The sequence below is a fragment of the Heptranchias perlo genome, chromosome 19, assembly GCF_035084215.1.
Source record: "Heptranchias perlo isolate sHepPer1 chromosome 19, sHepPer1.hap1, whole genome shotgun sequence".
Classification (NCBI taxonomy): Eukaryota; Metazoa; Chordata; class Chondrichthyes; order Hexanchiformes; family Hexanchidae; genus Heptranchias; species Heptranchias perlo.
Window position 1 is genome coordinate 8,824,834 of NC_090343.1, and position 12,414 is coordinate 8,837,247.

The following is a 12,414-nucleotide window of genomic DNA, read 5'->3' on the forward strand; positions in this document are numbered from 1 at the left end:
GTAGGTAATGGAAGAGAAATAAGAGTACTGGGAAGAGAGCTAAAACCTGCAATATTTATTGAGGTGTTGAGATTTACTTCGGTTTACAACCATCATCCATATTTCCCATGTTAAGCTGCAGCTTTCTGAGTCTTGGGTGTCCACTATCATCTATACAGCATGAGAAACAACCTGTAAATAAAATACTCTCATTACTTAGATCATGAGTTGTCTTTAATTTGTTAGGTATTTCTCTGGGGATGTCTTGATATGCAATGCTAGTATTAAAGTATATGTAATTATAATTGCAACAGCTTCTATTTGGCTTGGTATTTTTCACAGAGGCCAGCTATCTACAATCCTAGAATTTTAGGTTTTCCATGGCAAATCTGTGTTTGAATCTTTGCCTTCATTGCATTCACACTGGGGATAGGGTTATGAAAGGAATCCTTCATGCACTGTTCATCTTCCTTTTGGTGTGTGAAGAAAGATACAGCATTGATCGTATTTGTGGACTGAAACCAGTGAAGTAGCACAAACATAAGGCAATAACTTGGGAAGGGGAGGACAGTAAAAATAGTGCGTACCAATGCTGAATTAATGTTTAAAGTTTGGTTATATTTTTTTTAATTTAAACTGAATTAGACCTGTGCCTTTCCTTTCACACTGAAGTTTACCTAAATAGACTGCAGTTATTCCAGTAACCAGAGATATGGGGGTAAAAGAGTTGAAGAGCTGGAGCCTGTAATAATGTTAATGTGCAGATGCCATAAATAACAAAATGAAAGCTAAGAGATTATTATTAATGTTATTGGAATCCTGTGATTCACTGGCCAGCCTGTTGTTTTATGTAATCTGCACGTGATTTTTCAAAAATTAAATTTTATTCCAACATTTGTGGTTTCAAGCAAAAACCTTTTTGACCTGTTTTCATCTATGGAATCCTCTACTGTGGTTATATTGTGTGATGAGATGGAGGGTTACTATGAGTATTGTGATGAAAATGCGAGCATTGATATTATAGGAGAGGAAAGAACCTTTTTACAAGATGGTCACCACCAGCATGTCTATGGTGTTGCCTTCTGACATTGTTCATCATGCAGTCTTTTACATGTTTGCTCATTCCTGCAGCATTCTCAATGAGAAGCCCTTGCCAGATGGATGGGAGATGCGCTTTACAGTTGATGGCATTCCGTACTTTGTGGATCATAACAGGAGAACGACAACTTACATTGACCCACGCACCGGGAAGTCAGCACTGTAAGTCTTTAAAGTTGCGAATCTAACCACATGCATAACTTTTCTAATGGGAAAGAAATGTTGACTGTTGAACACTCCCTGTCAGCAATAAGTGATAAGGGACTGGATGAACTAAGAATACTGTCAAATCCAGCACAGATTGTTACTGGATGAAAGTCTCCTCTAGATGACCTTCAGCTATGGTCTCATCTGCCCATTCAGTTGGATGTTTAAAGACCTCATTTGAACATGATTGCAAAGAATTCTCCTGGTGTTCTGGCCAACATTTCTCCCACAAAAACAAATTAGCTGGTCATTAATCTTATTGCTGTTTGTGGGACATTGCTAGTGCAGAATGGCTGCCCCATTGGCCTGCATAAGTGCTGCACTCTGGAAAAAAAAAGTTTGAAGCAAGATAATTTGATGTGATAAGGCACGTATAAATGCACGTATTTCCTAGTTTGTGAAAGCCCACAGCACAAAGGTGCTCATAATTGGGCTCTTTGGGACTGAAAGGAAATATAAAGTGACACATGAAATTGTGACCATGATACTGCAGGGGCTAGGGATGAGGGAATTTTACCCTACATCAAACCCATTCTATACCTCATCTGGGAGTAGTCAGTATTGACATTATTATTCTTGTCCTTCCTTTAATGAACAGAAATTGTAAATTTTATAATTATAATTTAAGAAGATTTGCTTACTTTGGTTGAATCCTTTAGTTTCCCTGCTGTTGTACACTACAGGTTGAGAGACTTCAGTGTGAACCCTTGCCTTGGTTGTCATTCACAGAAGGAGTTACTGCTCATGGCTTACCACATGCATTGCTGAGCTAATGGGAAAGTGGCAGGGGTTCAGTTTTGGCCATGCTTCTGCACTCTGCTTTCACACCTTTCTCTCCCAAAAAGATACCCAACCCTCCTTGTTCCTCATCTGAGCCTCCTACATTTGAATGATGATAATATTTGAATGCAGTGAATGCCTTGCCTGCCTTTCTCAGGTGCTATGCTTACAACTTCTGATTTCACTACTAGGATTTGGAGTTGTAGGCTGTGCATCTCTGTACTGCATCACAAGTGATGCTGCATTGCAGTGGTAGTAATTTGGAAATAACTCCAGCCTTTATGTATTGTAATTTACATCTAATTATGCTTAAAGGGACACCAAGCTTCTGGTCCGCACACAGCATACTGTTTGAGTTAAAATGCTTGTGTTCCCAAGATTGGCCAGAACCAATGATGGAATTAGCTTGTGCAGAGCAAATTTTAAGTAGGGTTTTTTGTTTGTATAAGAATTGTGGCATTTGGGAGCCTTGGTTTTGCTTGTCCAACTTCAACCCTTGGGTTAGGGCAGTGTACCTTCTGAGGGCAGAACGTATATTTCAGGGTGAGAAAGATGAGCTGTTCTGAGATCTGTTTTACCCCTGACTAAATTTAACCATTGTAGACTGAGCTGTAGAGCTGCTTCCAGTACTGGAAGTGAGGGCCTGTTCTGTGGCTTGTTAACCTACTTTCCATCTGTTGTAGAATAGCTAGAAGTGACTGGCAGGTGGATGTTAAACATAAATAACTTTTGAAGTGTCTCTTGTGTAATGCACATAAACCTTTCTTGTATTGTGGACTTTACAACCTGCAATTTACTTCCCCTCTCCTCTCCTTCCCTCACCCCCCAATCTTGTGTTTTTCAGATCGAATGGTCCAAACATTGCGTACGTACGTGATTTCAGATCCAAAATTTCCTATTTCAAGTTCTGGTGTCAGGTAAGCAGCATTTTATTAGATACAGTAGGGAAGAAATTCCGTGGGGGTTCTCCTGATCTGCTGCCTTAAGTTCAGCAAATGGTCAACGGAAACTCTGGGGGGGGGGGAGAAAAACAGCAAAAACGACTGCTTACATCACTTCTCCAGTGGTTCTGCTGAAGTTAGATCAGGTGAACCTCTTCGTAAGATGCAGGAGAGTATTTTGGGAAGAATTAGTGTTTGATTAATTGATATAATGGAATTGTTTTGTGTTCTAGCAACTGGCTGCGCCTCAGCACATAAAAATAACTGTGACAAGGAAGACCTTATTTGAGGACTCGTTTCAGCAGGTAATTTTGGGGTGAAACTGTAACTAAATAATTTTAATCTCCCAGTGGTTGAAAAGATAAGCAGAGAATCTGATCCCAGGCCCCTGCCAATGTCTCCTCCCATCAACCAGCCCCTAGGTGTGCAAGAACACCCAAGGTCACTCACCCTTATTTTTTTCTCCCTCTGCAGGAGAGCTGAACCTATGAAACCATTGACCCAGATTCTTAAGAATCTCCCCTTGCAGCAGGAGAGTGGCATGGGAGAGACCCAAAGAAGGAAGATTTTTTTTTGTGAGAAGAGAGAGATGCATGAAAAATTGGGAGTAGAGATCAAACCACATCAAGATGAACCCCAATTTATAAATACAGTTTGCTGGAATTTAAGTTCAGAAAACTTGACTTGAGTTACTAAAAACTTACTGCCAAGAATTTGCAGAAGTTGTTTTTCTGGTATCAAAGTATGGTACAGCACGGGAGGGGTCATTCGGCCCATCGTGCCCGTGCTGGCTCTTTGAAAGAGCTATCCAATTAGTCCCATTTCCCCTGCTCTTTCCTCATAGTCCTGTGAATTTTTTCCCTTCAAGAATTTATCCAATTTCTTTTTGAAAGTTACTATTGAATCAGCTTCCACCACCCTTTCAGGCAGTGCATTCCAGATCATAACCACCCACTGCATCTAAAAAAAAGGTTTCCTTGTATCACCTCTGGCTCTTTTGCCGATCACCTTAAATCTGGTTACTGACCGTTCTGCTACTGGAAACAGTTTCTCCTTCTTTACTCTATTAAAACCCTTCATGATTTTGAACACCTATCAAATCTCTTGATCATCTGTGTTCTAAGGAGAACAACCCCAGCTTCTCACGTCCCTCGTCCCTGGTACCATTCTAGTAAATCTCTTCTGCACCCTCTCTAAGGCCTTGACATCCTTCCTAAAGTATGGTGCCCAGAATTGAACACAATACTCCAGTTGAGGCCTAACCAGGATTAGCATAACTTCCTTGCTTTTGTACGCTATGCCTCTATTAATAAAGCCCAGAATCCCATGTGATTTTTTTTTTAAACATGTTTCTTAACTTGTCCTGTCACCTTCAAAGATTTGTGTACATTCACCCCCAGTTCTCTCTGTTCCTGCACCCTTCAAAATTATACCATTTAGACCATAAGAGATAGGAGCAGGCCATTCGGCCCCTCGAGCCTGCTCTGCCATTTAATGAGATCATGGCTGATCTGATTTTTACCTCAACTCCACTTACCTGCCTTTTCCCATATCCTTTGACTCCCTTGCTGATCAAAAATTTGTCTAACACAGCCTTGAATGTATTCAATGAATCAGCCTCCACAGCTTTTTGGGGTAAAGAATTCCAAAGATTCACAACCCTCTGGGAGAAGAAATTCCTCCTCATTTCTGTCTTAAACGGGCGACCCCTTATTCTGAGACTCTGCCCCCTAGTTTTAGATTCCCCCATGAGGGGTAGCATCCTCTCAGCATCTACCCTATTGAGTCCCCTCAGAATACAGCAAAGGCTATGGGCCACTACAACATCCCAGCTGTAGCGCTGAAGACTTATGCTCCACAACTATCTGCGCCTCTAGCCAAGCTGTTCCAGTACAGCTACAGCACTGGCATCTACCCGACAATGTGGAAAATTGCCCAGGTATGTCCTGTCCACAAAAAGCAGGACAAATCCAATCCGGCCAATTACCGCCCCATCAGTCTACTCTCAATCATCAGCAAAGTGATGGAAGGTGTCATCGACAGTGCTATCAAGCGGCACTTACTCACCAATAACCTGCTCACCGATGCTCAGTTTGGGTTCCACCAGGACCACTCAGCGCCAGACCTCATTACAGTCGTGGTCCAAACATGGACTAAAGAGCTGAATTCCAGACATGAGGTGAGAGTGACTGCCCTTGACATCAAGGCAGCATTTGACCGAGTGTGGCACCAAGGAGCCCTAGTAAAATTGAAGTCAGTGGGAATCGGGGAAACTCTCCAGTGGCTGGAGTCATACCTAGCACAAAGGAAGATGGTAGTGGTTGTTGGAGGCCAATCACCTCAGCCCCAGGGCACTGCTGCAGGAGTTCCTCAATGTGGAGATGCCGGTGATGGACTGGGGTGGACAAATGTAAGGACTTGCACAACATCAGGTTATAGTCCAACAGTTTTATTTTAAATCACAAGCTTTCGGAGCTTACCTCCTTCGTCAGGTGACGAAGGAGGTAAGCTCCGAAAGCTTGTGATTTAAAATAAAACTGTTGGACTATAACCTGATGTTGTGCAAGTCCTTACAGGAGTACCTCAAGGCAGTGTCCTAGGCCCAACCATCTTCAGCTGTTTCATCAATGACCTTCCCTCCATCATAAGGTCAGAAATAGGGATGTTCGCTGATGATTGCACAGTGTTCAGTTCCATTCGCAACCCGTGAAATAATGAAGCAGTCCGAGCCCGCATGCAGCAAGACCTAGACAACATCCAGGCTTGGGCTCCTAAGTGGCAAGTAACATTCGCGCCTGACGAGTGCCAGGCAATGACCATTTCCAACAAGAGAGGTTCTAACCACCTCCCCTTGACAGTCAACGGCATTATCATCACCGAATCCCCCACCATCAACATCCTGGGGCTCACCATTGACCAGAAACCTAACTGGACCAGCCATATATATACTGTGGCTACAAGAGCAGGTCAGAGGCTGGGTGTTCTGCAGCGAGTGACTCACCTCCTGACTACCCAAAGCCTGTCCACCATCTACAAGACACAAGTCAGGAATGTGATTGAATACTCTCCACTTGCCTGGATGAGTGCAGCTCCAACAACACTCAAGAAGCTCGACACTATCCAGGACAAAGCAGCCCGCTTGATTGGCACCCCATCCACCACCCTAAACATTCACTCCCTTCACCACCGGCGCACTGTGGCTGCAGTGTGCACCATCCACAGGATGCACTGCAGCAACTCGCCAAGGCTTCTTCGACAGCACCTCCGAAACCCGTGACCTCTATCACTTAGAAGGACAAGAGCAGCAGGCACATGGGAACAACACCAGCACGTTCCCCTCCAAGTCACACACCATCCCGACTTGGAAATATATCGCCGTTCCTTCATCGTTGCTGGATCAAAATCATGGAACTCGCTTCCGAACAGCATTGTGGGAGAACCTTCACCACACGGACTGCAGTGGTTCAAGAAGGCGGCTCACCACCACCTTCTCAAGGGCAATTAGGGATGGGCAATAAATGCTGGCCTCGCCAGCGACGCCCACATCCCATGAATGAATTTTAAAAAATCTTACGTTTCAATAAGATCTCCTCTCATTCTTCTAAACTCCAATGAGAATAGACCCAACCTGTTCAACCTTTCCTCATAAGACAACCCTTCCATACCTGGAATCAACCTAGTGAACCTTCTCTGAACTGCCTCCAATGCAAGTATGTCCTTCCTTAAATAAGGGCACCAGAACTGTACGCAGTCCTCCAGGTGTGATCTCACTAGCACCTTGTACAGTCGTAGCATGACTTGTACATTGCCTCTCCTCCTTCTTCCTACCAAAATGTATCAGTTCACACTTCTCTGCATTAAGTTTCATTTTCCTTCTGTGTGGCCATGTGATGTGATTTTTGTAATTTCTTGTCCCATTCATGGTGTTGGGTACAAGAATCCTGTCCTACTTGTTGCTAAATGCACTTAAGGTGGCATTGCGTGCATGCTACTGAATTCTTTTATCTGTGAGACAAGTGATTCCTACTCGGACTAATTAAAAACATTCTCAGATTGCCCTCTACTTTTTGTTTCAGATTATGAGCTTCAACGCTCAAGATTTGCGAAGGCGATTGTGGATCATTTTTCCAGGAGAGGAAGGCTTAGATTATGGAGGTGTGGCAAGGCAAGTATCTCCATAATAGGAGCAAGCTGCTTCAAAGTGACAATCATGGTGCTCAGTGGCAGAAAGCATTTGCTAGATATAGTGTCATGTTCCCAATCTCGGCTAGGCCCTCACAGGTGAACTGTTTCCTGTCTTGCTGCCAAAGCTCACCTAGTAGCTGACATAATGGTGGGAGAAGCACTGGCTGTGACCCCTAAAGATGCATCAAAATAAAATTAATAAATTCTCCCTGCTCAGCAAGCTTATATAGTCGGTAACTGAGCCATACCAGACTGGAAAGGTGCCAGCTTCAATCCCTGGTCTGTGCTAAGTTAGCTGACCCTTCGGAAGTGATGCATCCCCTGCCGGAAGTGCATGTGTGAGCATTGAGTGAGGACAGAAATGGGTACTGCTGTGATACCTTCTATGGCCTGTCAGTCTTAGCTGTCTAGACTTGCACAGGAATAATAGCCACTTGGCCAGCGTACCATAGCATGCCCATGGAACTATACCCCAGTGAGAAGTCAACACTTTCAGGAGAAAAGGAAACGGGAGAAAATTAGTGAGGAGAGCAAGAGAACTCTGGCAAAGATGCAGGTTCTTGAAAATAATGAAGAGTGATTGGCAAATGCCCTGACAGTGTAAATAACTGATCCCAATTCACGCTGAAACTTTCTGTCATACTGTTAGCCTAAATTATGGGAGCAAAAGCATAGGCTCACATAGGATATTGCTTGGAAGCCTCGCAGTGAATGCTGTTGACAATGTAGCTGTTGTGGAACATTTAATGAAGCTGGACTGCTACCTATCTTGGTTGAGCATCAATTCTGTTTGGTCCGCCACAGATGACATGGAAGTGGAGTGGCTTTAAAAATAAGTCAGATTGCATGTTAAGAATTACTGAAGTCTTGCTACCAGTGTATCTAATATCCATATTTTTTTAAAAATAGAGAATGGTTTTTTCTACTTTCCCATGAAGTTTTGAACCCCATGTATTGCCTCTTTGAGTATGCTGGGAAGGAAAATTACTGCTTGCAAATAAACCCAGCATCCTACATCAACCCAGACCATCTGAAGTACTTCCGGTTCATAGGTCGATTCATCGCCATGGTAAGTTCCAGGAGTTACTTGAGCTTCAACATTACTGCTCTTTTGTTTACTGTATACTGGACTAAATCTGGTTAGATGATTTGATAAGTAAACCATACCGTAATCTAGATTCTGTCATTGGTTATTTGGAAATACACATAACATTGCTTTTGTCAACAAATAACACCTTCCATGTTATCACTAAAACTTTGGCACTGCATCCTTATCTAGCAAACACTGAAAATTAGTATAAGTAATCTGAGTGCCTATAAATCATGTGCTCATGTAGGTTTTATGTAATATAGTGTGATGCTTAACCATACTGAGATGGTAACCAGAAACACAGGGAGAGGGGTGGGGAGAGCTTAGACAACGGATTTTACAACAGTTGCAAGTCTATAGATATGGTTAATCTTCCTCTTAACCAACCTTTTTAACCAGTTGTCTCGTGTTTGTCTCATAAAAGGTTACGGGGTGATCTAATTGAGGTGTTTAAGATGATTAAAGGATTTGTTCGGGTAAATAGAGAGAAACTACTTTCTCTGGTGGGGGGAGTCCAGAACAAGGGGGCATAATCTTAAAATTAGAGTTAGGCCATTCAGGAGTGATGTCAGGAAACATTTCTTCACACAAAGGGGGTAGTGGAAATCTGGAAAACGTCCCCCAAAAAGCTGTTGAGGCTGGGGGTCAATTGAAAATTTCAAAACTGAGATTGATAGATTTTTGTTAGGTAAGGGGACAAGGAGCAAAGGCGGGTACATGGAGTCAGCCATGATCTAATTGAATGGCTGAACAGGGTCGAGGTGCTGAATGGCCTACTTCTGTTGCTATGTCCTAAGTGATGTAGACTGACAGTTTGAAAAGTAATTACATCTGTCACATTTTGCACTTCAGCTGCACAGCAGCATTCAGTCTAACTTCCCTTGTTTTTTCTGCTACCCCAAATGTCTTTGGTGGTCAAGTGCCTTCTAGCATCTTGGCTACGACCCTACACTCATATAGCTTGTAGGATAGCTTACCTACAAAAATTCAATTGTGTATAATATCGTGGACTTTCCTTACATTTTCACTGCTAAATAAATATCACAATGGCACAGCTAAGATCTGGCACTTGACATAGCATCAGCACTTTCCTGGTATTTTCAGTGCTAAATAAGTACTCATCACTGCAGGGGCAGACCAGTTTGCACTTGCAAGCTCTTGTTTTATTGTTCAGCATTATTGTCATCTCACGCTAATGAGAGCTAACTGTAGAAGTTTATTGCAAATCTCAGTGTGCTTTAATGGTGGGACTGTATCGTTCAGTGTAATGTAACTGCCCAAGGGCCTATCATTTCTGCTTAATGTACTCAAACGGGCTTCTGTGTCAGCAATGTACATAGTTTGTGTGGGATAATTTCTAGAAATCAGTTATAAATTATGTTTTGCATTTCCTTTTCTTAATAGGCACTGTTTCATGGGAAATTCATTGACACTGGATTCTCTTTGCCATTTTATAAACGTATGCTAAGCAAACCCATAGTAACCAAAGACTTGGAATCTATTGATCCGGAATTTTACAACTCCCTCATTTGGATAAGGTTTGTATTTTTATATTGTTTGGTATTGGTTGACATGTTATGCCATCATCAGCTTTTTATTCTTACGGGACTGTTTGGGGGCTGATAATCAATGCATTCCTCAGTCCTGTTCCTATGCAAATCTGGCAGCAAATGGAATGAACCTGGATGCTCTTCTCCTTAATGTGCTCCTAATGCTATTGGCAATAATTCCAGCCTTTGGTTGTTTGGTGTTTGTGAACTGGATTTGTTTTTGTGGGGTGGGGGGGTGGGGTGCGAGGTACAGGGTGCCTCTAAACTGTGACGTTGGGGTTGGATGTGGGAGAGTAACAGAATATTTGGGTTAGCTGGTTCACTTTGAGCAGTTTGCATTGAAAATGGACTACGCTCGCTTTTGGTTTGGTTTTGTTTCTTTTTGTAATTGTTATTTATAGAAAAATGTTTTGTTTCTAGGGAAAACAACCTCGAAGAATGTGGTCTGGAAATGTATTTCTCAGTTGACAAGGAAATTTTAGGTGAAATTAAAACCCAGGAACTGAAACCTGACGGCAACAATATGCTGGTGACTGAGGAAAACAAAGAGGAGTATATTGGGTAAGGTGAAGTGAAGAGTATCTTCAAGTGCTAGCGATAGTTGAGCATTTCATATCTAAATGCATTGCATCCAAGTGACTCTTAATGTGCTATGCTGTAGTTGCTACCATCTAAATGAGATTTGCTAAGGCTACAGATTAAGTGTAAAGTAGACTAAAAGGAAAATCGCTGATCTCTTGTATTTACTGTATTGTGAACTTGCTGGAAGCAGATAATGGTTCAAGAAGTCATTAATACAAGTGGTTTGATCTGCGTAGGCTTGTAGCTGAGTGGCGACTATCACGAGGCGTTGAAGAACAGACACAGGCGTTCTTGGAGGGATTTAATGAAGTGCTTCCGTTACACTATCTTCAATCATTCGATGCCAAAGAATTGGAGGTATTGTAACTTGTGGAGTGCTTTTAGTTTCATTACTGTGTTTAACTAGATAGTGGCGATACAGTGAACTGTGGGCATTCATCATTTTTTTTTCTGTCCTTCCCCCCCCTTGGATTGGAGAGGAACGTTCTGTTAAAGAATGGAACAAGGGAAGGCCATTGGACTGCAAATGGGCTATGTACAGCCAGCATCCACCATGCATAATCTGTGCTGTCATTTTCCATCTCCGTTTCATTGCTGACCCTAAAGGCAGTTGTACGAACATTCCAGGACATCCATTTTGTGTAACAATATATAATTAACCCTGATCAATTGCATTCACGAGAGATGCATTGTGATGTATTTATTCATCTGTATTTGTATTTATTCCTGGAATGTTCAGTGCATTTCATAACGAGAGCCATATTATCCGTGCTGCTTTTCAGCATTTTAACGTTTGATCATTATCTCTTTCAAGAAAAGTTATCATCAAATCTAACTCTTAAAATACATTCCTCCTGCTTACTCTGTCTGAACCAGATTGACCTGAACTTCATTTCTGGATTTTTGAGTCTGATGTCAACATTTAGATTTCTTAACCATGTGATCAGTTTAGACTTGCAGCGTTTTTGGAATTGTCAGGAATTCATGTTGATATTAGAATTTGTCTTTCAAATCACCCCTATATCATTTTGGCCAATGCCCACTAGGAGATTCCTGGGATAAGAGGATGGGGGTGGTTTGTAATTGTGTGTTTGGGGAGGGGTCCCTTGTCTCCACGGTGGTTTGAAACACCTCTGCAGACTGCTCAGATGAGATGACCTTTTGACAAAACCATGGTGTCGTACTGGATGGCCTTGGGAATAAAATAATTTTACAGCACAACAGTGGCCATTCAGCCCATCATGACTATGCCAGTTCTCTGAAAGAGCTATTCACTTAGTTTAATTTCCCTACCCATTCTCCATATTCTGTCAAACATTTATCCACTTCCCTTTTAAAAGCGAAGGTCAGATCTATGAGCACCTAGAAACTGGCTGCATTGCCAGTAGCTGCTAAAGTGACTAATTTTTCTGGTGGTGCCAATATTCTACTACTGCCCAGCCCTCCCCTCAGTAGTGAGTTAATGCATTTTTAATTCTGTTTAAATTTTTTATAGGTACTTCTTTGTGGAATGCAAGAGATAGACTTGAATGATTGGCAGAGAAATGCAATCTATCGTAACTATACCAGGAACAGCAAACAAATAGTCTGGTTTTGGCAGGTATGGAAAGGGCTCTGTGTTCTTCACATGTTGTGCTCAAGTGTTTTCACTGCAGGAATGTCTCGCTAGTTCCTTATTTTAAATAGAACTGCTTTGATTATTAATGCTTTTAAATGCTCTCACTGGCACATTGTCAGGCAGCATATCAGCATGCTTCTCCCACAAGGCATCCTTCGCTATGGTTCACTCAAGTCCTTCAAGAAAGGGAACCTGCTGCCCCCTTCCTGGTATGGTCTACATGTGACTCCAGTCCCTCATTACATGATTGACTCTTAATACCCTCTGGGCAACCAGGGATGGGAAATAAATACTGCCTTGTCAGTGTTGCCCATATCCCAAGCACAAATATAAAAATACTACGGGAATTATGTTTTTCTGGTGCACATTTGGAATTTAATACAT

At 42.2% G+C, this 12,414-nt stretch overlaps 1 protein-coding gene across 1 annotated transcript in view; it reads left to right on the forward strand.

The window, feature by feature from the left end:
• Positions 1 to 12,414, forward strand: part of LOC137335131 (E3 ubiquitin-protein ligase Itchy-like) — an 89,181-nt gene that overhangs the window by 62,462 nt on the left and 14,305 nt on the right. The window contains exons 14-22 of the mRNA XM_068000255.1: positions 1,111 to 1,239; positions 2,909 to 2,981; positions 3,239 to 3,310; positions 7,082 to 7,170; positions 8,100 to 8,259; positions 9,685 to 9,818; positions 10,251 to 10,391; positions 10,649 to 10,769; positions 11,908 to 12,012. Coding sequence (XP_067856356.1) covers positions 1,111 to 1,239; positions 2,909 to 2,981; positions 3,239 to 3,310; positions 7,082 to 7,170; positions 8,100 to 8,259; positions 9,685 to 9,818; positions 10,251 to 10,391; positions 10,649 to 10,769; positions 11,908 to 12,012 — 1,024 coding nt within the window. The remainder of the gene's footprint in view (positions 1 to 1,110; positions 1,240 to 2,908; positions 2,982 to 3,238; positions 3,311 to 7,081; positions 7,171 to 8,099; positions 8,260 to 9,684; positions 9,819 to 10,250; positions 10,392 to 10,648; positions 10,770 to 11,907; positions 12,013 to 12,414) is intronic.